Source organism: Musa acuminata, chromosome BXJ1-10, assembly GCF_036884655.1.
Source record: "Musa acuminata AAA Group cultivar baxijiao chromosome BXJ1-10, Cavendish_Baxijiao_AAA, whole genome shotgun sequence".
NCBI lineage: Eukaryota > Viridiplantae > Streptophyta > Magnoliopsida > Zingiberales > Musaceae > Musa > Musa acuminata.
In genome coordinates, this window is record NC_088336.1 from 19234178 (window position 1) to 19260138 (window position 25961).

Sequence of the window (25961 nt, forward strand, 5' to 3'; positions counted from 1 at the left end):
ATCCTTTTCTGTGATGCAAGATTGGAACAGGATCTATAACGCTAGTTACGAATTGTAGGGTTTTAATTTGGTAGAATCATGACGTGTTCCACTGCCTTTAGAACCACGTGGGAAGCCACGCGGAGACAAAAATACAAGGGAGTGGTGCGTCACGAAACGTGTTCGACGCGGCACCCCTGCACTCCTATCATTCTCATTCTCTTCCCTTCTCGCCGCCACCGCTTCGGAGCTCCCCGATCCTATGCCTTTGCTCAATGTGCAAGTCCAAAGCCGCCGTCTTGGCTGCCCCACCCAGACACAGGTCCAATTTCAAGTCGTCCTCCGCCGCTTCCCCCTCCGGCGGCGTCAGCAACGGCTCAGACAACCGCCGCCGCCGCCTTCCCCCAACCTCCACCTCCTCCGGTAACTCATCGGCGACTAAACCCTCCTCCTCTTCCGACGCCTCCGCCTCCGCTTCATCCTCCGCCCTCAGCCTCGTCTCCCTTCGCGGCGCCCTCCATGAGGCCCCCGCCATCTACCCCTTTCCAGAACTCTGCGCCGCCACCAAAAACTTCCTCGCCAAGCGCCTCCCCGGAGCCTCGTCCTCCGCCTGGCGATGCACCCTTCGCGGCCGCGACGCCGTCGTCATCCAGCGCCCCCTCCGCCGCCGCTCCCGCGACCTCCCCTCCCGCCTCGCCGACCTCGGCAGGTCCCACCATGGCAGCCTCGCCCGCCTCCTCGGCGCGTCTACCTCCGGCGACAACGTTTACCTCGTCTACGAGTTCGTCCCCGGCGCCAGCCTCGCTAACTGCCTCCGAAACCCGCGGAATTCCGGCTTCACCCCGCTCGCCTCTTGGGTCAGCCGCGTACAGGTCGCCGCCGACGTCGCCCAGGGCCTCGAATACATCCACTGCCACTCCTCCGCTGTCGCTGGCGTCCACAACCGGGTCAAGAGCTCCGCCATCATCGTCACACAGCCCGACCTCCGCGCCAAGATCTGCCACTTCGGCGCCGCCGATCTCGCGGGGGAGCTCCCTGATCCCTCCGCCGATGAGGCGGATATCACCTCGATCTCCTCGCCACCGACGAGGAAGGGGTCGGGCGAGCGGCAGATCCAGATCGAGGGGACGCGAGGGTACATGGCGCCGGAGCTGCTCGCCGACGGGGCCGTCTCGCGTAGTTCCGACGTGTTCGCCTTAGGGGTGCTGCTCCTGGAGCTCGTCTCCGGCGAGGAGCCGCTCAAGTACCTGCACGACAAGGAGCGGAAGGTCTTCGAGGTGGTCTCCCTCGTCGACACGGCGCGGGAGGCGGTCGGAGGTGAGGGGGACGGGAAGGAAGAAGAGGAGGAACGGCGGGGGAGGGTGAGGCAGTGGGTGGACCGGAGGTTGCGGGACTCGTTCCCGGTGGAGGCGGCGGACAAGCTGATTACGGTGGCGCTACGGTGCGTGGATGCGGAGGCGGCGGCCCGGCCGGACATGACGTGGGTCGCCGGCAAGGTCTCCAAGCTGTACCTGGAATCGACGGTGTGGGCGGAGCGAGTTAGCGTTCCGACCGACCTCTCGGTGTCCATTGCTCCGCGGTGAGCATAACCGGAACACGATGGATGTCTCGGCCCGAGAGGAAGTTTCGTCGCTTGGGGATGTCGGCACGAAATTTGATGTTGGTTGGGATCATACTCCAACTCACCGCTGATGTACGCCGCGATCTGCATCGTATCAAGCCCTTTGATTGGCGTCTTTGAGATCCGTGCAAACACTTCGATCGTGGTCAACAAGTCCACGAGCTCGATTCCATTATTCTTCGTACCTTACATTACACTTGTAACTTACACTCACCTCTGTACGCCATACTTTGAAGGCTATCAAATCAATTAGCTGAGACAAAGTCATCAGTCAATTGACAATGAAGGAAGATCTACTGTGGTCAACGACAATGGAGTAAGGCCTTGTTCATCATCTTACGCTGAATCTGTGAGCTGAGCTCATGAATAACAAGCCTTTACAGATATGTTTACGATGGACACCAACAGTAGAATAACAAAGAGGAATAAAGGTTTCATATCATTTCATTTCTTTTGCTTGTTGCTTTCTCACAGTAAAAAAACCTGAAAAGGACATGGGAAGAAGAGAGAGTAGTACAGTGTGCATGGGATGCCGAGCGGAAGCCCGGAGGTCTTTTGAGAGAGAACGGTCTTCACTCCCGGTGGCTTCTTCACGTGTCTGCCCTCCCTCCACTTTCAAGATTCCCAGCCAAGTTATACAGACAGAGGAGTAGAACCTTTGCTTTGGTTTGAGCACGGGAAGAAGCCATCGCTCAGCGACGGAGACGCAGTGTTAGTCTCTGGAAGGACGGTACGGCCCTGCAGCAGGTGGGCCACCGGAGAACGCACTTCATCGCCTGAGATCTGTGTTTATCCGATCGATCCAAGAATTCGATCAAAAATATTTATTTAAACTGGCTCATTATCCTTTGGATCAACGTCACTTCATGCATATTCCTCGATCGGTCACCTTCATCGTCTGGCTGTCAGCGTTTCTTTCTTCCGTCGAGAGACGACGGGATTTCACATCGCCCAGCTTGGTGCAGTGCGGATCGACCTGTTACAAATCTGTAGTAGGCCTATTCGTCGTCCTCGACCTGCGCTAGACCCCACCGAAACAGATAGTAGGGAGCGGGCGAAACCTGTGGAAGGCATGCAGGGTACGAAGTCCAAGAGAACGGGCATTTCATGGCGAAAGCATTGAGAGAACATGTGTACGGGGGGGTGGTCGGTCAAGAAAGAGAGAGAGAGAGAGACGGAGAAGAGAGAGGCAGACCCGCTCGGGAAGCAAAAGATCTCTCGGTCAGGCGGTAGCCCCCCTCATTTCCCGGGAATTCTGTGGCCCACCACTGATGACGTCATCAGGTTTCTCCTGCGGGCACTGTTTGTTTGGGACCCACTTCTCAAGACCCAATTATTGTTTGCCACGTCATCATGCACTATTGGCGTGGAAGCGTGGGTCGTCCATTTGCGGTCCTTGGCAGCCGCGCTTTTCGGGCGGAGGAAAGTGACCGAGAAAATGACGCGCTTTTTTGTCACTGTGTTGTCCGTGTCTATTGACTGCGGACCCGACTCATGTACGATCCAATCACGAAGAAGGTAACGTGACGGGTACCGCAACGGGGTGACGTTCCCTTCCGTGTTGCAGTCATCTGGCTTCCATCAGGCGCAGTGACGGCGTTAGTCCCGACGGCGAGAGTCAGCGAGGCATCGGGACTTGCACTTAGAGGCGAGCGCAAGCGGAGAAGGGAAGCCGGGAGCCGTCTCCGTCGGAAATCCCGTTGTCGATGCTTCCGATCGCCGTTTCCTGACGGTGTGCAACTCCGCTGGGCGGGAATACTTCCACCTCCTCGCACCCCACAGGCAGGCGGCGTATTGCGTCCGTCTCCTTTCCCTCTCTTCTCCGTGTATGTTACCCCTTCAGTGGCATTCGGCTACAGTAGCAGAAGCGCTGCCGCCACTAAGCGTAAGCCTTTTCGCTAATGAAGTGGTGATGGGAAGAAGAGAGGAAACAGCTGCTCTTCTTTGTGTCATGCTTTATTCACGCATGTGTAGCCGCTGCTGCTGATGTCTTCTCGGGTGGGTGTTTTGATGATGTCGTGAAGTAGGTTTCAGCAAGGCGCAGTTGTCACGCTTCCTCGCTGGCCTTTGCCGCTTCGGTGAATCGAAGTGGTGTGTCTGCTTGCTTGGAATCCTCAAACCCACCGCCTCCTTCTCTTTGTTTCTTTCTTATACCCATATGTCTCTCTCTTTCTCTTTCCAATCCTTGCCATCCTGTGATCTCGCTTTGTACTTGCCTTGGATTCGTAGCAGAGGCATGGACATGGCTGCTGGCCTGCGTCTCGGCTTCCAAAGCCCGCAAATTATTGGCCTCTAAAAGCCAACCTTCCCCTTGCCACCCTCCCCGGGCCCTTCTCTCCTCCTGCCCGCTCTCCCTGTCTCTTTCCACTGTGGTTCCACCGCCAACTCATGTCAGCTGCGGGCGCGCCATGAACGGCCTTCGCCAGGAGGCCCACGTCGCCCAGCAGAGCCGCCGGGACAAGCTCCGGATCCCGTCCCACCTCCTGCAGCTCCGCGACGCGTGTGATCCGCCCATGTTCTCCAGTTCGGCCGCTGGCGCCGCCCCCGCGGACTTTGCGGCAGGCAGCCAAGTCCCCCTCATCGTTCCTTCGTCGTCGGCGATCTTAGGCGAGACCGCCGCTGCCCTCCGTGGTCAGCCAGGTTGCGACTGGGCCGTGCATCCTTCCTTGTTTCCGGACAATCATTCTTGCCACCAACAGCCGAAGCCCGGCTTCGTCGGGTATCACGACGGATCGATGGACTTGCACTATGTCTCGCTGCCATCGCCGCTTCCGAGCCAAGGGCGAGACTTCGTCTCGGCGGTCGCACAGCAGCCGTGTCCGTGGGCCATCGATAGCGGCGGGAACGAGCTGCTGTTCTTGCCGGGCTATGCCGCGGATCCGGCCAACGCCATGCTGATGGCCAGGCAGCCGCCTCCGCAGTGGAGCGGAGATCTCATGAGCGCCAAGTACGAAGACGCATCCGCCGTCGGAGGAAGCGATCTGAGGGTGGCGAGAAGCCTGTCCTTGACCCTCGCGTCGAGCCCAGTGCCGGAGCTGGGCGCGGCGCAGCTGGAGGCCGGGCCGTCCTGCCCGTACCCCAAGTTCCTGATCAGCGACAGGGTCTACGACAGTGGCGGATCACTACAAGACGTCGTGACCTCGCCTGGTGGCGCCGCTGCCCGCCATCCGTTCGCCGGCTACGCCGCCTTCCTCAAGAACTCCAGGTTCTTGAGGCCGACGCAGCAGCTGCTGGACGAGTTCTGCTGTGCGGTCGCAGGCTCGAAGCTCCTGAAGCGGTGCTTCGCCGAGGAGACGAGCCGCGGAGCTTCCAGAAGTGGTGCGGTCGGGGAGAAGGAGAGCAGCTCGAGGGTAGGCAACTCCGGTGCATCGACGTCTACGTTGTATAGCTCAGTGGAGGCCGGCGGTGAACGCGGCGCCGGCTCTAGTAGCGGGGTTCCCAAGGTTCATCGGTCGGAATTCCAGCAGAAGAAGGCAAAACTCCTGCACATGCAAGAAGAGGTTGGTCGACACTTCACCCAAAGTAAATCCATCTCTTATGCTTCGGACATCATCTGCTGCATCTTGTTCATGTTCTATTAGCAAGTTGAATCGCCTCATCACTGCATCAAGAATTCACCGGAACTGATGCCTGACTATGAGCATGTGACTATGAGAATTATGAAGCTATAAGCTTATTCCTCGAGAGATAAATGACTGAGAAATACTTTTGACTTTGCTTTGTTCACAAGCAAATAGAAAAGGAAAAGAATAACCTTTTTCGGATGATGAAATGTTGACTGCAGGCTAAGTAATGAGTGGTGGGTTTATGGGGATGCAATCCTACTGTCAGAATAAGGCGTTGACTAACATGCAAAACACCAAGACTATATGTCAACTCTATGTTGCCTTTGGTTCTAAATCAAGCTCTAATGTGTGAATTTTAATTGTCTGATAATGCATCGACAAGAAGATTCTTAGGCAAGTAAAAGTTGTTTTCCTCTTGATCAGTATTTGACGAACAGCCTGAAATGGTACGAAACGGGCGGCACACATCTAGACGACTAGTAATATGTATATAGATTACTTTGTGTCAACTCTATGTTGCCTTTGGTTCTAAATCAAGGTCTAATGTATTAATTTTAATTGTCTGATAATGCATCGACAAGAAGATTCTTAGGCAAGTAAAAGTTGTTTTCCTCTTGATCAGTGTTTGACGGACAGCCTGAAAGGGTACAAAATGGGTGGTACGCATCTAGACGACTAGTAATCTGTAAATAGATTACTTTGTGTCAACTCTATGTTGCCTTAGGTTCTAAATCAAGCTCTAATGTATGAATTTTAATTGTCTGATAATGCATCGACAAGAAGAATCTTAGGCAAGTAAAAGTTGTTTTCCTCTTGATCAGTGTTTGACGAACAGCCTGAAATGGTACGAAACGGGTGGCACACATCTAGACGACTAGTAATCTGTAGATAGATTACTTTGTGTCAACTCTATGTTGCCTTAGGTTCTAAATCAAGGTCTAATGTGTGAATTTTAATTGTCTGATAATGCATCGACAAGAAGATTCTTAGGCAAGTAAAAGTTGTTTTCCTTTTGATCAGTGTTTGACGAACAGCCTGAAATGGTATGAAACGGGTGGCACACATCTAGACGACTAGTAATATGTATATAGATTACTTTGTGTCAACTCTATGTTGCCTTTGGTTCTAAATCAAGGTCTAATGTATTAATTTTAATTGTCTGATAATGCATCGACAAGAAGATTCTTAGGCAAGTAAAAGTTGTTCTCCTCTTGATCAATGTTTGACGGACTGCCTAAAATGGTACGAAACGGGTGGAGATGTAAATAGATTACTTTGTGTCAACTTTATGTCGCCTTTGGTTCTAAATCAAGGTCTAATGTATGAATTTTAATTGTCTGATAATGTATCGGCAAGAAGATTCTTAGGCAAGTAAAAGTTGTTTTCCTCTTGATCAGTGTTTGACGAACAGCCTGAAATGGTACGAAACGGGTGGCACACATCTAGACGACTAGTAATATGTATATAGATTACTTTGTGTCAACTCTATGTTGCCTTTGGTTCTAAATCAAGGTCTAATGTATTAATTTTAATTGTCTGATAATGCATCGACAAGAAGATTCTTAGGCAAGTAAAAGTTGTTCTCCTCTTGATCAATGTTTGACGGACTGCGTAAAATGGTACGAAACGGGTGGAGATGTAAATAGATTACTTTGTGTCAACTCTATGTCGCCTTTGGTTCTAAATCAAGGTCTAATGTATGAATTTTAATTGTCTGATAATGTATCAGCAAGAAGATTCGTAGGCAAGTAAAAGTTGTTTTCCTCTTGATCAGTGTTTGACGGACAGTCTAAAATGATATGAAACGGGTGGTACGCATTTAGATGGCTAGTATTCTGTAAATATATTACTTTTTGTCAACTCTATGTCGCCGTTGGTTCTAAATCAAGGTCTAATGTATGAATTTTAATTGTCTGATAATGTATCGACAAGAAGATTCTTAGGCAAGTAAAAGTTGTTTTATTCTTGATCAGTGTTTGATGGACGGCCTGAAATGGTACAAAACGGGTGGTACTCATCTAGACGATTAGTCTGTAAATAGATTATGGATTTTTGTTTTAGATGATTAATATTTCTTGAGTTTCCCTAAAATTAGAAGGTGAGTCTTGACACGACATCAAAATTGCCTCTTTGTTACCTACATGACTAAGGTTCAGGAAGCTGGAACAATCTTGCATTTGGTGGGAATCCTGTGCATTAGGCTACGTTACATTGACCTAATTTTCTTCTACTAAGTGCTGTACACATCTTGTTTCTTGTGCACTTCTGTTTGCCATTATTTGTTGATGGAATGGAATTAGCTCACGAATAAAGAAAAGATTTGAATAGTAGAAAACACCTGAAACGTATGGTTTAAGCATATCGTAGATGGATTAGACCCCACGAGTATGTGGAACAAGATGAGTAGTGAGCATCGTGGAGCAAAAGTTGGATTGAGTTGATGATGATTCATTTTCGGTTTGGTCCCTATAGTCATGAGTCACTGCTGAGCAAATGTGCTGAGAATTATGAAGTATGTATTACTGAATGGTAGCTTTTGTCGGTGTTACACTGTAGTTTGTGTGCCGTCACTCCATTACGAAGGAGCATTCGATCTCTAGAAATGGTGTGTTCTCTAAAAGTACTGCAAATGGTCAAGAGGAGATTATGGTTTAAGCTCAGTGATTATTATGTTTTAAGTTTGTTGGTTTCTAATATTATCATGATATTGAGTGTGATACAGTGAGTTTTATCGGTGAATTCTTTCGATATATTCTGTTCCCTATGTTCCGTCGATGAGCTTCATTCTTTGCTAGTCTGAGGTGTCCTCTGCATTCTCATGTCGTACTAATTGTTAATTCCTGGACTGTGAAGATTTGCAGAAGATACAAGCAATACCACCAGCAAATGCAAATGGTGGTCTCCTCCTTCGAATCTGTTGCTGGCCTCAATTCTGCCACACCCTGCACTTCGCTAGCCCTGAAAGCCATCTCAAAACACTTCAGGAGTCTAAAGAATGCCATATCAGAGCAGATACAAAACATAAGCAAAGTTCTCGGCGAGGAACTCTTGTCATCACCCAGTTTTAGTAGAGGGGAAGCTACGACAACCCCACGGTCGAAGTACCTTGATCAAAGTCTTCAGAAACAAAAGGTGGGCGAAAGCACCCTAAGCTTCACGGGCTACAACCAGCCTGTTTGGAAGCCACAGAGGGGCCTTCCAGAGCGTGCCGTATCTGTTCTCCGGGCCTGGTTGTTCGAGCATTTTCTTCATCCGTAAGTTGCGATCTAGAGGTCATCATATTTGCTTTTTCTTGCCTGCAAACTCATTGCATGTTTGTTGTTTCCAGGTATCCGACCGATACAGATAAGCACATGTTAGCAACTCAGACTGGCCTGTCGAGGAATCAGGTATTGATGCATATCTAAGGTCTTAACCGTGGAACATGCTTGTGTCTTGCTTTACCTAAAGCGGTAAACATAACAAGGATCACAGAAAATTTCCACTCAGTCATTCCCTAGCAACTCAACATTCCTAAAGGAATTATCCACATCTCTGGTTGATCTATTTGCTCAACCAGCCTCTTTATATAAGTGATGAAATGGCTAGTAATTAGTGTTAACCTCACAAGAACAATAGTGCAGGCAAAAGTTGGGTGAACTCATATTAGACCTTGTGATTAGAAGTGACATACTTGTAAGGATATGCTTTGGGAGAGCTTTTCCAATGTGATCACATGCATCATTCCTTAATAGATAGACATTTCATGCTTGCTTATGAAACCTGCCTTTCGTTTTCAGTACTTTTGGCCAATGCAAAGCTGGCTGATGGATGTTTTCTCGTTGCTTAATCACAATCGTGAGAGTTTGATAGATTTTCTATAAGATTTCGGTGTTCTTATTTGATGATTTTGTTAATGCAGGTTTCCAACTGGTTCATCAACGCCAGGGTGAGGCTATGGAAACCCATGATAGAAGAGATCCACATGCTGGAGACCAAAGGAACCAGTGGAATGGATTTCACTTCAGCTAATGCAAAGCACATGATGCCCGGCACAGACGACGGAGCACGCCCTTCCATGGAGCCCGTGTTCGCCGCCGACGAGCGCTCCCAGGAGCCGTGGCAAGGCGACAAGAGATCGAGGGTTGAAGAGAGCGAGATGCTGATGAGCTTCGCGAGCTACCAACACGCCATGGACATCGGCGGGATTGACGCGGTGTCCTTGACGCTGGGCCTTCGGCACGAGGGCGGCCAACAGAATCCGCATCAGATGTTCCATGATTTTGTGGGCTGATCGCCGTTTCTTTGCGCCGAATTCGGTGGGCCGATCGGCACGAGATCGTCGGCTGATCGCCGCATCAGAATCCGCACGGAGGGCGGCCGCGCAGTTCTCGTCGAATTCGGTGGTCGAAGTGATCTGCATCGCTTCTTCGTAGGGTGTCTTCTGCTATACGAGTGTTTGTGGTGTTGTGATGATATCTGAACTGCTCAATCTAACAGTGTCGTTTCTGCACGCGTGCGTTCTTTCTGACATCAGCCCATGGGCCCCTTTTCATTGATCCAATCGGAAGGTTGGTATGCCAGGCGAGCACAAATGAAAGTGATGACGGGCTGCGTCGAGCAAAGCAGATCACCGACCATGCAATTTTCACGGGGTGACGTGGTTTCTCCATCGCCTGTGAGAGGTGATGACATCACCCGAGACAAACGTCAGGGTTGACTCGGTCCAACCTCAAACGATTACAACCCACGCGACCTCAGGCGAGCGCGCACGTGCCGTGCGGCGCCATCTTACCCTCTTCCGAACGGAACCCAATCCGCGACATCCGTCGCCCGCGATCGACCCCCGTGGCGGCATCCGTCGTTGAAGGGAAGGCCGTAAGGGCGAGAGACAAAACCGAAGAGACGGGGAAAAGAAGCTCGAGGCGAAAAGGAAACCCCCCTGTCCTATCGATCGATCCCTCCCTCCCTCCACGATTCTTCGCCGCTTGGAGTTGTTTGATCCATCCGGTCTCGAGACGGACTCCGTGAACTCCGTCCGATTCCGGACTCCTCTGGGTACTCCTTCCTTGCTTCTTGTCTTTTTCCCTTGGAATTTGCACAAATTGGTGGTTCTTGGATCTTGTCTTGGAGTCTTTAGGTTGTGTCGTATCGGCTAACCGGTTCCTCGATGCGATTCGAGGATGAATTTACCGGGTTTTGGGGTTTCTTTGGTTTCTCTAAGGATGTTTCCAGTGTCGTTGTTTTTCTTGGATGTTAATTTGGTATCAAGATTGTTGCTTTTGCTTAGGTTTCGGATGCGGCTTTGCTTTTTTGTCTTATTCATAGTGCCAGATACCGTCTTCTGACTAGCCAGCGCTTGATGGTAGAGTTTATTGTAGTGTCTTAATGTCCTGCTTGTGACAATTACTCCCTCTAAACGAACCATGAGTGATTACTTGTTTTGCTAGTTCTTGTATTGGCAATTTACTTTCATTGGGAGGAATTGTGGGGCAAGAAAGATACTATCGGAAGGTGTGAAACTATGTTAACTGCTACGAACAAGATTATGAATTGTCTAGATTTGGTAGAGAAGCGCACAACACGAAAGTGGAAACCCTTCATGGTAGGATCATGGACCCTCCTGTTCTATCAGTAGAAAACATCTATTTGTTTGCAGGACATAAAATTTGATTTCGTCTTTAGCATTTTTAATAGCACTGTCTTTCTTTGATTTAAGAATCCGCAACCTTGTTTTTCATGTGGCCCTAATAAATGACAAAAGATACTCCTGTAATGATTACATGTACCCCCTCTTTAAGAATGGCAATTGCATCTTCTGGTTGTTCTTCGATATCTTACTTTACTTCCTGAATTCTTAGTAAAAAAAACTTATGTGGAAGCTGCATAATGCCATCACTGAGAGGGTATCGAAGGGGGTGGAAAGATACTACCCAAATGTGTGAAACTTTGCTGGTTGCTATGAACAGGGTGATAGATTTTTGTAGAGGGAGACCAGACACCAAACTTGATAATTTTTATTTCTTTTGCTCAGTTTTTTCCTTTTTCTTTGTTCATGTGCATGCCTTGGTTCATGTGGTCATAGTACATTACAAAAGGTAATTGTGTGATTCTATTTATACACATGTTATTTGTTTAGTATAACCATTTCTGTTTTATATGATTATGATAATGTTCTTATGTGTCTCATATAATTGATGATGTGCCAGGTTGCTCTCTGCTACTGCTCTTGTAACATTTTGGCTATTCTCTTGTGGTTTGATAACCTCATCTTGTCTGTCATAACATCTCTGGCTTGTTATTATTTCTCATTCAGATAATCACATTGTGGTATGGGCTGGTCGCCTCTTCTTGATTTCATTTTTGTTGAAAGATGTTCAGTAGGCACGTTCTTAGCCGGTTTGAATGGCCATGGCGAAGCAAAAGTCCTCTAACGACCCAGTTGCTCGATGATAGGCCGACTGATGTAGAATTGTCTGTTTACTCTAAGTTGCCAGGTCCTGATCCTGACAGCCCATCTGGCCTTCTTAATGGTGAAGAATTGAACACAGAACCAATTGTTGATTTAGATCTCTTCTTTGGATCTCTCTACAATTATTATTGCGAGAAAGGGTTACGGTGCATCACTCTAAAGTGGATAGTTGAGATCCTTTCTGTAATCTTTGTTGAATGTTTTATTTGGTTTTTCTTATTGGTTGTTGATTGGCCTGCTCTCCGCAACGCAAGATGTGGGATGGATGCACTTGAGTCTGGAAATAAGCCTTGTGATCTCGCAAAGGAGGCCATCAATAAACACCCACTTGTACCTTTTACTTTTACCAAAGGTGTCATTGTTGGGTCCATGATTATATTGGCAATCTATGGAGTATTCAACTTTTTGAAGTTCATTGTGCAATTCAAAAGTACACTAAAAGTTCGTGACTTCTATTATAACAGGTCAAGTTTCAGATCCTTTATATGCTTAAATTTCACATTGTACAATAGCTGAATAAATCAAGATAAATTTCTTCTTTTTTTCTCCAGTCTCAATGTCACAGATCGTGATATTCAAACAACTTCATGGCCCGTTATGTTAGAAAAAGTCATAAAATTACAGCGGTCACAGCAATTGTGTGTGATCAGAAATCTTACTGCACATGACATAGTGATGCGAATGATGCGGAAGGAGAACTACTTAATTGGAATGCTCAACAAACGTGTTCTTGCTTTTCCAATTCATTGTTGGATCCCTGGAGCTGGTCCTGTTTTTATTAAAAATGGGAGGAAATATCATATGATACTACCAAAGACTCTTGAATGGACATTAAATTGGTGCATATTTCAAAGTATGTTTGACAGGTAATTTTGTTCGTCATCCTGTCACTTGTAGTCTTGCTATATACATCATAATTGGTGATGAGCAATTAAAAGTTTCAGGTTAAATCTACTAGGTTGTAGCATATGGTATTATAGTTTCAGGAGATACTTTACAGGGAGTTTTGCTGCAATATTAGAAAAGTTGTCATCGATCCTGGAGTTCACAGAGCAAGCACTTTACTTCAATAATTTCTTTCCTTTTTTTAAATTTCAGAAACATACTGGTGAAGTAGGGTTTGATACTCTTAGTCATTAATTTGAGTTTACTGTGTATTTTACTTGCAGAATTTACTTTTCACATTACTTTAATATTCTTGTAGTTCTATTATGTCTTTGAATTTTCTATTAAATATGTGAATATGCATCATATTCTTGCTTAGATTTTCTGACATTTGTAATTGCTTAGAAGAGAGAACAAAAGAAATCCCTGATAATATCTATGTGCTGACAATGGAATCATTTTTCTGTAGTAAATTTTGTATTCGGAGAGAATTCCTAGAGAACCCTTCATTATTGAGAAAGAGGCTAAAGATTGTTGGGATTGGGATGTTTCTCATTTCACCATGTCTAGTAATCTTCATGCTAGTATACCTGTTCCTAAGGCATGCTGAACAGTTCTATCATCATCCAAGCACAGCATCATCTCGGAGGTGGTCAAATTTATCAAAGTGGATATTCAGGGAATTCAATGAGGTACTTGCCCTAAACGATTCTTATTGACAGTTCATATGTATAGATTTGGACTATCTGGAAATCCTTATTCTCAATTGTCTTGCTGGATAACTGATGTTTTTTGTACATCATATTAAGGTTTAAGGTGTTCCTTGCCCTAGCCATGCTTGTCATTGGTTAACATAATATGTACCATTCCAAGCATGCTATAATGGGCCAAAGCATGCTAAAAAGTTCAAGTAGGCTCCGTAATCATGAATTGCTACATTTTTGTTGTATGATATAGTGCATTGCACATAGGCATGGACTATGTATGCATGTAATCTACTGGCATAGATCATATTGCACATACATTGTAACACCCCTGATTAGTCCCACATCGAAAGTGGGCAGGATTAAGATTGACTTATAAGGGTCTGATGAGTGTACTACTATCAACTTCAGTTTAAGTATTTTGGTCAGTGGTTTAGACCAAATGAAGTTGATAGGCTAGTTAGCCCATCAGGCTCGGGTCTTAATATTTGGTATCAGAGCCGACCTAGCATTTAGGCATGGTGAGGGGGCTCGAGTAGGAAAGGGCTACCCGTAGACGGAGTCAGAGGACTCGTCACGGCGTGGAGCCACCACTGGGCTACGCCTCACATGCACTATGCTAGGGTCTGATCTGGGTTATGTTGGGGCTTGACGAGGACGTCAAGCCTTTGAGTGGGGGTGATTGTAACACCCCTGATTAGTCCCACATCGAAAGTGGGCAGGATTAAGATTGGCTTATAAGGGTCTGATGAGTGTACTACTATCAACTTCAGCTTAAGTATTTTGGTCAGTGGTTTAGACCAAACGAAGTTGATAGGCTAGTTAGCCCATCAGGCTCGGGTCTTAATATACATACAGTTCCACACTTATATATGTTCATCTTGATAAATGTTGGAGAATAGGATTTTAAAATAAATAACTTCTTTTCAGTGTCATTTAGTTCTTTTGGTTGCACAAACAGATTCATAAAATCATGCTGTAGCTTTTCTTGTAAAATTTGAACTTTAAATTTCTAGTAGAGTGGTAAATAGTTGTGACACAAAAGCAAACTCTCTGCTTGCGAAGAGTAGACTGTGTATATTAACCCTCCCCAGAGTCCACATTTGAGCAAGCCTCATCATGTACCGAGCCAATCTTCTAGTTGTGTATACCCCAAAAGCTTGAACATCTTGTTTAGCTCCTGCCTTCCAGAATTGTTGTTGTTGTTGCTATTGTGTAATATCTTTCTTCTTTTACCACAAAAAAGATTAATTATTTTATTTTAAAACTTTTGCTGCTACTTTGGTATTAACACTTCAGAACCCATTCTTTTTATGGCATTGACCTTTGAATATTTTCACTTTATTTTGGTGTTCAAGTTTGCTCTCATATGTTTTTAGTACATTCCAATTGGTGGCTAGCATGATATGTGTTGGTGGCATGGCATGGCGTGGCATGGCGTAACATGTCATGCAATGGAACAGTGAACTAAAAAGATAAGGGAACAAGAACAGATATCCATGACAAAACCAATGCAAGAGGTGGCACAGAAGCTTTTTTGTTGATTCCTATAGGTCAAGTAAACCAAAGGTTAGCCAATGAGGAACTTCATAGTGTCACTTTGGCCTGAAACCAAGCCAGTTCTTAACAAACAAATCCAAATTTGCCTATGAGGGTGATCGTATAAAATGGTATGGATATCAGTGTTTATTGTCATCGAAACTTATCCCTCAGATCATATGCTGGATAAATTGTGAGACTTAAAACCTTGGTTGTCCTTTTGCCATGTTTTATAGTGATTTTTTTTTGTTTATACTTTATTGTGCCTGTGTGGGCATGCTTCATAAATTCAAGGGTATTCTCTAGGAATAACTTACCAGAAGCATGCTTAATATATAATACTTTATTACAAGCATGCTTAAAATTGCTGATGTGTCTTTAATAACTAAGACTCTGAAATTGTAGGATCCATGCTAAATTATATGCAAGGTTATGTCATAGTTAAAAACACTTGTAATCTTAAGTTTGCATATGTTCCTTTATTATTTTAAGATTCTGACAATTAGACATGCTTGTTTGATGCGTTTTACATTATGCTGGTTAAAGTATGTCATGTTTAAGCTTGTGATTTTTTTATAAGATAGGTTAATTCTTCCGCTAACATTCTTATTTACTGTTGGCACTTCCTACACAACTCAGGTTGAACACTTGTTCAGATATCGCATGAGCAATAGCATAGTACACGCTTCAAATTATCTTAAGCAGTTTCCTGCACCTCTTGTGACCATAGTTGCGAAATTTATATCTTTTGTGTCCGGTGGTTTTGCTGCTATTTTGATCATTATTGCCTTTATGGATGAATCTCTGTTGGAGGGCCATGTAAGTGTGTGAATAAATTTTTTTTGTACATACACTATTCTGTTTTCACACAGGACATCGTGGCAGTTTCTTTTGTAATTTCAACTGAATCTGCAGGTTTTTGGTCGCAATTTGTTCTGGTATGCTGCCATTTTTGGATCTGTAACTGCTATAAGTCGAGCTGCTGTAGCTGATGAGCTTCAGGTCCTTGATCATGAAGGAGCCATGTCTCTTGTTGTGGATCATACGCATTATATGCCAAAGAAATGGCGCGGTAAAGAAAATAGTGACTTGGTTCGCTCAGAATTTGAGACCCTGTTCCAGGTAAGATTTTATTTACTACATACTATTATTACCTGTTAATGATGCTAAACTGTGCATTGTGTACCTTCTGCTTGGATGTTGGCTATATATCTTTTGCAGTTATTATGTTGCACTATCAAGGTATGTGCTTCTGTTTTATGAATGGTATCTCATTTGCAATAGTTTCCCATCAAAATCTTGTAGTTGTCTGCCTGGTGATTCATGGCTCAATTGTTTGATTAAGGCTCATTTGTCTTTCTTTGATGGATATTTTAGAGGGCCAACTACCTTGCAATTAAATGTTGATGGATCTAATTTATGGAAGTGGACAAGTATTGATATCTCCCATCTGGTTGTCCTAATGTTTTGAAATATATAAGTGGAGATTGATGGAGGACCACTTTAGTGAATATCTCATTTGTATGAATTTTATTAGTTTGAAAGGTATTTTGCAAAATGTTATAAGTTGTCTAGTGGTAACAACTTCCATAATTTCATATTACTTCTCAATATTGCTCAAGAGAAAGGAAAAAAAAATTAACTAAAAGAAGACAAACTTATGTTTGATTGATGATTCTAAGGAAAAAGAAATTTATATCTTTGATTCGATTGAAGATCTTATCTTTACACCCATCAAACAAGTATTTTCTCAACAAATATCATTTCCAAAGCAAACATGAAAATATATCTTCCTCAAAGAAGAAAAAAATGAAATAATTGGTATGTTTTGATTTAGGGATATATTTTTTTTATTGGATTTCTTTTTTCTACTTGGGGGTTGGATTGTAGTTAAACGTCATAAAATTATTGAATGAAATGAAGTTCCTTTTCGCATATTATGTGAGCAATGAAGTCACATTTTAATTTCCGTTGATGTAATTTTATTGTCTACATGTGATACATGCGAAGTTATAAAACAATATTACTCCTTAAGCTAGAGTAAATCTAGTAATTATCTTTTTTTAATTATTCTTCACTGTTGTTATCTTTTCGTTTATTTCTTTTTCCCTTTGTTCATTCTCAGATATAAAAAAATATTTTCCTTACTTTTCATGAACTCGTCATACATCAGAGATGGTGCTAGCGAAAATACTTTGTCTATTTGTTGACTTCATATTAGCCTCCTTTCTTTTGAAACAAATGCAATAGCATAGTGAGATTTCAAAAACCTGTAGTGCTGAAAGATGATGACTGCATAATGGTGAAAATTTCACAATCCAGCTTGCATATGTTCAATTTGTTAATGATTGCTTCAGAAGCTATATTCTGACTTGACTAGTATTGCCTTATCTATATATTGATGAATTAGATTATCACTTGCTACCTGTCCACTAAATTTTTTGGAGCAAAATTAGTCAATATTAGTAAATAGCAAAACAAAATATTGCTTTGAAAATTTTCTGCATGTCTAGCACCGACTTATATAATATGTACTGTGCATCCGTATGTCAACTTCCTCTGCTTTTTTGTACCTATCGTCCAGCTTACTTGCAAGCTTTGAATAGTCTTGGTCATGAGATTTGTTATTGTTGCAGTATACTGGAATGATGTTGCTGGAGGAGATGATGTCAATTTTCCTAACTCCAATTATGTTAATATTTGTTGTACCCGAGGTATCTCTCATTATTTCAAATTGGAAAGTATGGCATGACAATATGCACTTTGTAACACTACATTTTGTGGCTTTATAGCGTGTTGACGATATCCTACGCTTTATCTCGGACTACACAGTGTATGTTGATGGCGTTGGTCACATCTGCAGGTTATTCATTCGCTTTCTGATTCTACTCTTTCTCTCCCTCTCTTCATTCACATTTTTCCTTCGTCGTTGCGGTGCAGTTTCAGTGCTTTTGACTTCAAAAGCCATGGGAATGGGCAGTATGGTTCTCCCTATGATGCAGCAAGAGAGAGGAGGAGTTCCCAAGGGAAAATGGAGAAGTCTTTCTTCAGGTACTGCTTTATTGGAAGTGTTAAGTCACTTAAGCAGAGATGATATTTCACATTCTTTTTCGCTAAAGCATCAGGGAATGATAGATTAGCATCAACTTATCTACTGTTTGTGGTTGGGTCTCTTATTAGATTTTCCTGAAGCAAATTTTTATTTCAATGTGGCATGGGACTGAAGCACATGCTTTGTTGTCAATGTGTTCCTCATGAATATATTTGCAAATTTTTCTACAACTCAGCATCATAGTTATGTCCAGTATGTAGTTAATAAAAAGGCACAGAGTTATTTTGAATTCTACTGTGCTTGTTTGACCATTCCTGAGGTTGGAATAACTAGCTAATTTTTATTTTAATATTTCCGTATGTCCTGTTTTATGTAGAATACCCTGATTTGTTTAATGTGGATAATGCTTCAGAACTACCAAATCAAGTAATACATTCACCAGAGATTAATAAGCCGGAGTGCTCTGGAGCTGGTTTTTATATAGTTTATTACCATCTTCTCTCTTTATTAATATACATATGCTGCTTATTAATTCCAAGAAGCATACCGGTCGAGGTAAAGACATTCCTGTCTTCTCTCGCTTTCATAAGGTCAACATGATTATTGGGATTCCATCTTTGATCTTATTTTCATGTCAATTGGTTTCTTAACTTTCAGGCTGTTTGCATCTTATGCAGCTTCCAATGCACATACCCGACCTGGGAACCCAGTGATGATGGTCGACAGTTCCTTTCCACTCTTCAAAATTTCAAGGAGAAGCAGATCCACCAAGGCCGTTTGCAGGATAATTCACACACATGGACATGGCAAGCACTCCGAGGTTTGAGAGTCCGGCATGAAATCATCCACAGATTCCCTTCAGGCAATGTGTTTTCTGGTAATGGAGGCTTTCCAAGGTATGACCACCACCCGGGGTCTGTCTGGCTAACAAATCATGAACAAAGAAATCACCCATATATTCTGGATTGGTATTACACTTCCAAGCCTCTCGAGGATCCGGAAAATCCAGAAGATTCACCTTTGCCAGAAAAAGAAATGGCTTTTGAGTCGATCCAAGATTTTCATGCGACACAGAGCAACCTGCAAACTGAGGTCAAGAACACGGATCAGAGCTGGGATCTTCCCTTCTCTGACCGTCTTCAGAGTCACATTGAAGCCTCGACTTCTGGCTCCTTGTTCAAGAATTCTGCACCTCAAGATCTAGACCGTCACATCATGCATCATCGGTGGTGGGACCGTACAGCTCTTACTGCTTCTGCGGCTCAGGCCAGTTTTCTTGAACCCCCCAGCTTTGGGCACCATGATTATAGTCATCACAGTGATGATGTGCATGGTGGCGGTAGCGAATATCTGGGTAACCTTCAAAGATTATCCGAGACGAGTGACGTGGGTGAAGCTGACGATGAAGTGCTAGACCTCCCATTTGTAGATAGTTATGTTGGATCGTTGAAGAACCTGACAGTAAGAATACCACGAATGAGCGACGATCGGATTCATTGATATACACCCACCATTACAGACACAGATGTCAGGGTTTATAATATTTGCAATGCGTAACGGTGATGAAATTTGTGTTCAGATACGAAGGGGCAGTATTCTTTTGTACATATATTTAGCAAAACATTCTTCCGGATGCCCCTCTTAATGATGCAAATAATAATGCCATATGATTCTCTCCTTGTTGGATGGCAAGGATAGGCAGGTCGAGAAGCACTAACCCTAACCCGAGGCATAACCGTGCCCCGTGTTTCTACACCAGATTACTCGGAACGTATGTTTCCAGACGGAGAGATTGATGTGCACCGACATTGAATTATGCTTTTGTTCTTGCAATCACGTTCCTGGTTTCTGAATGACGACGTGTGTGTAACTGATCACATTGATCTGAAGATGCTCATTTCAAATGGTTTCATATCCTGTAGTTTGGTTCTTGATCCTGCAGCTTCCAAGTTATGTGTGTGTATGTGTGTGTGTGTGTTCTTCTTCTCTCTATCCTTGGGTTCCGTTTGATCCGTAAGGGGAAAGGAGTCAAGACAACGTCCCGTGAAGGAGGAGTTTTGTGTCTTTTACTGCAAGAAAACGAAACCTTAGAAACTAGGATTGTACTGTTGAAGTAAGTATGAGATGTGATCAGAAAAAAATACATCAAGTTTATCCAACAGCTGCCATGTCAGAGCATATATGTATGTATACCAAAGCCTGCAACTTGTAGTGGTGCAAACTCCAACTAATACTCTATTCATTTGGACGAGATTCCACATCAACCATTTGAATAACATTTTACATCCCTCCCTTTGATGATTGAGTTAGCTTTAACTCTTTTTAGAACCCATTGTTTGACCGATACACCGAAGCTTAAGATGTTTGAATTCAGACTCAAAAGCAGGTCAAACATTGTTTTCCGATACACATCACCACCTGAAAGCCAGAAGAAACGAAATAAAGAAAGGTGCAACAGATCAGATGTTTTCCACTAGCTAAAGCCAATTTGGTTTAGCCTATGAAGAAGCATCATCTTTTCTCCGATCACCATCGCAGTTGGGGGTGATGGAAAGGTCGACAGCCGAAAGGAAGAAGGAACAAGCTTGAGTGTGTCGGAAAGCTCCCCTATTCATCAAAGTTGCGATCCAAATACCGGCTTCTATCTCGAAAACAAAGAAGAGGCATACATATTAGGGAAGAGATAGATCGATAAGAGAGAAAGAGAGAGAGAGAGAGCGTTATGCTTGTGTCAATAAGATTTCCCTCTCCCTTTGTCCATGCAATTGATTTCTGGTAAGAAAACAAGGCATCGACCTACTTGGTTAATGTTCTTACGGAACTCACATACTTGGAAGTCTTCGGTTGCACAGTGTTTCATCGAATGAGCCGAATCACACTTGTTATTTACTGTGTAAGAGAAAGGATCACTGCAGGATTAACAAACTGTTCATCTGCCTTTTCAGCGCTGTCTCCTGGAGATCAGAACTCGTTGTTTGGATCTTGCAGCCACCGGTGCAAGCATTCAGTGGGAACAAGTGCATACAATTATGAGCACCTTTTCCGAATGCCAACCATATAAAAACCTAATCATCATGATTTCGAGGCAGGGTTTTTGGATCCCGAGGGTCTCCTAGATTTCCTAATCTAACAACCGTGACTCCCCATTGCGAAGACAGTAAGCTCGAACGAGCTCAGCTCTCTTATTCCTATGTAGGTACAGTACATTGACGAGCCCCATCACAGGAGCAAGACCCAGCTTCTTCCATGGACTTGTGGGAGTTGCAAGAATCAAAACCTTTCGACTCCCTCCACCACCTCGCCCTCTCACGCGCAATTGAGACGGCCAAATGCCACCGAGTGAAGGTCCTCCATGTCATGGTGATGCGCCGATCTCCATGTGTATGCTTCGAGATCGAGGGAGGCCATGGCGCAGGATGAGTTGTCATCGACGAGCTCGAGTTGGGAAGATTGGAAGGAGTTGGAGTCCACAAGCTCGTTGTCTTGGCATAGCATGGCTTCAGGATTCACGGGGGCGTCTGCAGCTAAAGGCTGGGGCATCAGGGGTAAGCTCTCTCCCGGTCGGTAGGGTGGGAGCTTGTTGCCGTATCTGTCTTCTTCGAGCCTGGGAATCGAAGAGTAGCCGCTGACAAAACCTTGTGCGGTTTGAGCCTTCAAGGAGGCCAGTTGGGCTTCCAGGGTCACCACCTACATAGCAACGGAAGCTCTTCCATTAAGACCGAGGATGTGATCTGAGCACGTCGGCAATGTGACTTGCGAGCAGCAGACGCTCACCTGTTGTTGCAGCGCGAAGATGTGAGCAACGCAACCGTAGATGGGGTCTTGGAGGCGAGCCTGCGCCTCGTAGGAGATGGTGAGCGCCGCCTCGGAGCGGTCGGCGACCGGGAGGTGCATGAGGAGCTTGGAGGCGTTGCTGGCCCCGAACACCTTGTGGACAGCCGCGAAGTGGGCCGCCGCCTGCTCGTGGCTGAAGTAGGGGGCGAAGACGCACCCCCGCACGCACTTCCTCCTCAGGAACTTGCATGCGCCACAAGGAGATCCAAGCCCCGCCATCTCGGATTCCGGTTCTGCTGATCTCTTCCTCTCTATCCCTCGATCTCAGGCTACCTGATGATTCACCTCCCCCTTATAAGCACCAGTGCAACCATTACTTTATTTGCGCCGGTCTCCTTAATGGCCTGCACCACCCATTGTTTATCGTGCCTGGGCCTTCATTTCACCTCGTCTCCATCTCAGAGACCCTCAACACGACAAATGACGAGCATGTTTACCTTCCGTATGAATCCACCATTAACCTGCAACACCGTCTCCCTCTCTCCCTCACTCAGTAAAAATCACGATACAGTATTGTGTTCGATCGCTCGGTGGAGGAACAGCAGCAGTATTTTGTGGCATTGTCTGCAACCCAGTATTCTCCCTGCACTTGTTGGCCACTCGAGCATGGAGGCATGGCAGCCCAACGCACAAACCACAAGCCATTTGACCAATCTCAAACGACTAAGGGTCGTGACTTGAGTCTACATCACAAACATGCATCCCTCTTCCTCTTCGATGGCCACATGAGCCAATCGCGATCATATTCGCGAGGTAAGTCCGAAAGCAGCGAGCAATGTCTCAATCCTCTCAAGGGTTGATTGGCATGCAAATTCCACTACTCTATTTCCAGAGAGAGAGAGAGAGAGAGAGAGAGAGAGAGGTGACACTGTTGCAGACATTGGGATTCACCATCACGTGCCTGCAACTGAGGTGCACAAGGACGATGATGCGTATCAAATCAAAGCCCCCACATGTCCCGAGCGTGTGCCAATGGTAGACAGTGTGTTGTGGCGTCTACCGGGCTCTTAGATCGCCCCCCAACAAAGGCTACTCCATGTGGGCATCTCATTCTCCAACAGGGCCCCACCCGTGAGAGACCAGAGGAAGTGGGGGTGGAGGGTTGGGAAGCGGGGAGACACTGCCAAGAGGGATAGATAGCTAAGACGACATCTTTGATTGATTCACGTTGGATTTCCCAATTAGGCGTGGAGGTTACTTACTTGTACCATTAGGATTAGATGCTCAAATCGTGTTCTAGTTAGAGAGAGAGACCTCCCTCCATCTCCAGTACAAAAAGGCTACTCACTGCTAATGCTCAAACAGGTATAGTTTGAGTCGGATCCACCTTGGAACTCGATCCGAATCCGATCGACAATTCTTGGACTCGGATCATATATTAGATCACATGAAATCCTAATCATCGGGTATTGTCATCGGATCTAATTTTAAGGAAGCGTGTTCGAAGACCGGTCAAACCCCGGCACATGCGTTACGTGCGGGCCACCATGCATGCTTCCGACTCCAGATTCTAGGGTTTCAACGTTGTCTTCTCCCCATCCAACCTCATCCCTCGTCATCAACGTCCCAACAACACCAACCTACACAGTCTCGTTGGCTCTATCTACCCAGGATCACAAAGGCAGGTCCTGCTATTGCGAGCTCTTCGCTGAAGCTTCTTCTTGCTTCTACCTGTCACTCTCACTAGGGTTCCTTATCATACCTGCTCAGAACCATTTCTGGTTAGGGTGGGGGACAACGATCACAGCTCTGCCAGCCCTGCCTGATGGTCGCCGGACACGGACGCGATCTATGTGCTTCCAAGCCTACTCTTGTTGATGAAGGTTCTTCTAGCCGTGACAAGGTTTTGGTCTTTGTAGTATGTGTCTCGGTTGCAGACAGGTTTTCTAAGCCTGACACCCTAATCTAATCTATCATATGGTCATGTCTGCATTAAAATAGCCCCTTCGAAGGTGGAGTTGGCAGTTGACAGGGATGCGTGCCATCGTCCGCTTGTGATCATGTGTGTCTTCTTGCCTTTGGTTACTCGTTGGAATGGTCGAATTAAACTTGCACAAGCTTAATACCTACCATATGCACGATTCTTAAAGATCCAAGCCAGGTCTCTTTGGGCTCATGGATCTGAAGCCCATCTAAGTTAGACGAAGATGGATCTGAGCCCATTTGGGTGGGTGTTCAAACGATTATGTTCCCAAGGATACATCATTGTACGGCTGGATGAAGTCACACCACATGGGTTGAGATTCGCAAAAGATACCTCCGCCAATTTTGACGCAACACATCCTTGACCGCTTCAGCGGTTCGCAACTGACCCAGCGGCGTTCCCCGATCTCGACATTCCTGTAAGTGGTGTTTCCATCGCTACGTTAGGGTTCCCGTTCTCCGTTTCGCTTCTACTACTGTCTTGTTGGGAAGAGCTCGAGAAGAAGGCAGGCGATGGCCGCGCGCTACGAGGTGGAGGTCACCGTCGCCTCCGCCCGCAACCTCAAGAACGTCAACTGGCGCCACGGCGACCTCAAGCCCTACGTCGTTGCCTGGGTCGACCCAGCCGCCAAGTGCTCCACCAAGGTCGCCGTGGAGGGCGACGACGATGACCCCGTGTGGGACGAGAAGCTCACGCTGCCCCTTCCCCCTGGCCTGCCCATCGAGGACGCAACCCTCGCCTTCGACGTCGTCCACGCCGGCGCTGCCGAGGGCGTCAAGCCCCTGGTCGGCTCCGCCCGACTCCCTCTCCGCGACGTCCTCGACGAGGTCGGACTCAGCGGGAAGCTCGTCCGCGCCCTCAAGCTCAAGCGTCCCTCCGGCCGCCCCCAGGGGAAGATCGAGATCAAGGTTGCCGTCAAGGAGCAGGCCCGATACTACGGCTCGCCCTACGGCCAGGCCACCTCGAGGGACTACCCGCCTTCCAGCGCCGGCTACGGCTACGGGCCACCGTACGCCGCGGCGCCGTCTGGGTACCCCTACGCGCAGCCGCCGATGGGGTACCCCTACGGGGCACCGACCGGCGCGGGGTATTACCCCTACGGCGCGCCTCCGGCGGTGGGGTACGGGGCTCAGGCGCCGCCGCAGCCGACGATGGCGTACGGGCAGGAGGAGAAGAGCAAGTCAAAGTTTGGGATGGGGACGGGGCTAGCGGTGGGGGCGGCGGCAGGGATGCTGGGGGGGCTGGCGCTGGCGGAGGGGATCGACTACGCCGAGGACAAGATCGCCGACGATGTGGCGGAGAGGGTCGAGGATGACCTCGGTGGCGATGACTTCTGAGCGCGCCATCCGAGGGAAATAAGTCCTACACTGTTGTCAGGTGTTGATGATGATTGGTATAAACGTTTTCCTTCTTTCTTCTTTTATTGCTTTGTTTTCCTTTTGAGAATTCGGGAGGTGTTGAAGCCATTCGAATGGTGATAAATTGGAGAGTACAGTGTGATGAATGATGTTTATGGAAGAAGCTATGATTCGTCTATCCAATGGTGTTGGCTACGTAAATCTCGTAGATGACATACCATAAAAGAAATTAATCAACCTCCAAACATTAGCTAAATCCATTTCCTACTTATCCCATTAAAACCAAGCACATGTCACCTGTACTAACTTGTCACATGAACTTGATCTTACAAGAGTGAGATGTCATATATCTTAAAATACACATCATATAAAATTTTAGAATATACATATCTCTTTATCCTATGAATTTTAAACTCACTATTCTTAGTACCTAGGAGGATTCTTGCTCATCACATTTTTAGAAGAAGATATATAACACTCATTCAAGGAACATTTGTTACTATCATATAAATTCTTACCCACTTCTTTTCTAGAAAGAGACATATGTGACTCATCAAACATATATCTATTTTTATAAAAATAGTAAAATATTCTCTTTATGTTTTGTACTAAAGAACTAAGTGTTTATAACTATTAATAATTTTAGATGAAAGGTCAAAGAAAGAATCCTCAAGGGTGAGAAAACTCTTATTCCCTCCATCTCTATCGTAATAACATCATCGCTATCATAACAATAGTCATTGATCTTCGTCAATGGTGTCTTCATCGACAATCATCACCTTTAGTGTCATTATCTTTACTACAATATTCAGCCACTATTTCAATGCCCATGTTAAGCCTTGGTCGACAATCATCACCTTAAGCCTTTGGCATTTACAAACTTCTCCGGGGAGGGAAGGCTTCAGTTCTTGGGGAGTCGTTGGAGGATAGATTTTACTTCTGTAAGTTCTGTCTAAACACACTGTAGTGACTAAAATATGCTGAATTGGCTCATATTTCCATAATTCATCTTCTGGTCTTACCAGACAATTAAGTGTTTCTTCCCGAA

At 45.5% G+C, this 25961-nt stretch overlaps 5 protein-coding genes across 7 annotated transcripts; 4 read left to right on the forward strand and 1 right to left on the reverse strand.

The window, feature by feature from the left end:
* The first annotated feature begins 133 nt into the window (after positions 1 to 133).
* Positions 134 to 2051, forward strand: LOC135595341 (lysM domain receptor-like kinase 3). The gene has a single exon (XM_065086151.1). It carries the CDS (start codon positions 255 to 257, stop codon positions 1560 to 1562), a length of 1308 nt encoding a protein of 435 aa, XP_064942223.1. The 5' UTR covers positions 134 to 254; the 3' UTR covers positions 1563 to 2051.
* Positions 2052 to 2965: 914 nt separating this feature from the next.
* On the forward strand, positions 2966 to 9658 carry LOC104000209 (BEL1-like homeodomain protein 3). Its single transcript, XM_009422195.3, has 4 exons — positions 2966 to 5100; positions 8020 to 8420; positions 8495 to 8555; positions 9068 to 9658. The coding sequence occupies exons 1-4, from the start codon at positions 4009 to 4011 to the stop codon at positions 9437 to 9439; spliced, it is 1926 nt and encodes a 641-aa protein (XP_009420470.1). The 5' UTR covers positions 2966 to 4008; the 3' UTR covers positions 9440 to 9658.
* A 275-nt stretch (positions 9659 to 9933) lies between these two features.
* On the forward strand, positions 9934 to 19731 carry LOC104000188 (autophagy-related protein 9). 3 transcript variants are annotated; one of them, XR_010480358.1, is made up of 11 exons: positions 9934 to 10203; positions 11462 to 12081; positions 12169 to 12483; positions 12972 to 13194; positions 15385 to 15564; positions 15661 to 15867; positions 17382 to 17459; positions 17538 to 17608; positions 17686 to 17796; positions 18210 to 18352; positions 18475 to 18613. XR_010480358.1 is itself a non-coding variant. In XM_065086148.1 (10 exons), exons 2-10 carry the CDS (start codon positions 11519 to 11521, stop codon positions 19295 to 19297), a joined length of 2571 nt encoding a protein of 856 aa, XP_064942220.1. In that variant the 5' UTR covers positions 9935 to 10203; positions 11355 to 11518; the 3' UTR covers positions 19298 to 19731. The 3 variants fall into 3 exon arrangements, 2 of the variants coding, with proteins under 2 accessions (XP_064942220.1, XP_009420448.2); XM_065086148.1 differs by lacking the exon at positions 18210 to 18352 and having other exon boundaries at positions 9935 to 10203; positions 11355 to 12081; positions 18475 to 19731; XM_009422173.3 differs by lacking the exon at positions 18210 to 18352 and having other exon boundaries at positions 9936 to 10203; positions 18475 to 19731.
* Positions 19732 to 20259: 528 nt separating this feature from the next.
* Positions 20260 to 21931, reverse strand: LOC135595342 (LOB domain-containing protein CRL1-like). Its single transcript, XM_065086152.1, has 2 exons — positions 21572 to 21931; positions 20260 to 21484 (listed from the first exon to the last, which is right to left on the reverse strand). Exons 1-2 carry the CDS (start codon positions 21848 to 21850, stop codon positions 21104 to 21106), a joined length of 660 nt encoding a protein of 219 aa, XP_064942224.1. The 5' UTR covers positions 21851 to 21931; the 3' UTR covers positions 20260 to 21103.
* A 1891-nt stretch (positions 21932 to 23822) lies between these two features.
* LOC135594930 (protein SRC2 homolog) lies at positions 23823 to 25091 on the forward strand. The gene has a single exon (XM_065085436.1). It carries the CDS (start codon positions 24068 to 24070, stop codon positions 24890 to 24892), a length of 825 nt encoding a protein of 274 aa, XP_064941508.1. The 5' UTR covers positions 23823 to 24067; the 3' UTR covers positions 24893 to 25091.
* The last annotated feature ends 870 nt before the right edge of the window (positions 25092 to 25961 follow it).

Bases quoted from the DNA above. Each gene is read 5' to 3' on its own strand.
- LOC135594930 (XM_065085436.1), top strand. From the start codon at position 24,068: ATGGCCGCGCGCTACGAGGTGGAGGTCACCGTCGCCTCCGCCCGCAAC.
- LOC135595341 (XM_065086151.1), top strand. From the start codon at position 255: ATGTGCAAGTCCAAAGCCGCCGTCTTGGCTGCCCCACCCAGACACAGG.
- LOC104000188 (XM_065086148.1), top strand. From the start codon at position 11,519: ATGTTCAGTAGGCACGTTCTTAGCCGGTTTGAATGGCCATGGCGAAGC. The intron at 13,195-15,384 runs GTACTTGCCCTA...TACACAACTCAG, and splicing joins TATTCAGGGAATTCAATGAG to GTTGAACACTTGTTCAGATA. The intron at 17,460-17,537 runs GTATCTCTCATT...GTGGCTTTATAG, and splicing joins TAATATTTGTTGTACCCGAG to CGTGTTGACGATATCCTACG.
- LOC104000209 (XM_009422195.3), top strand. From the start codon at position 4,009: ATGAACGGCCTTCGCCAGGAGGCCCACGTCGCCCAGCAGAGCCGCCGG. The intron at 5,101-8,019 runs GTTGGTCGACAC...TGGACTGTGAAG, and splicing joins TCCTGCACATGCAAGAAGAG to ATTTGCAGAAGATACAAGCA. The intron at 8,421-8,494 runs GTAAGTTGCGAT...TGTTGTTTCCAG, and splicing joins TTCGAGCATTTTCTTCATCC to GTATCCGACCGATACAGATA.
- LOC135595342 (XM_065086152.1), bottom strand. From the start codon at position 21,850: ATGGCGGGGCTTGGATCTCCTTGTGGCGCATGCAAGTTCCTGAGGAGG. The intron at 21,485-21,571 runs GTGAGCGTCTGC...GTTGCTATGTAG, and splicing joins TCTTCGCGCTGCAACAACAG to GTGGTGACCCTGGAAGCCCA.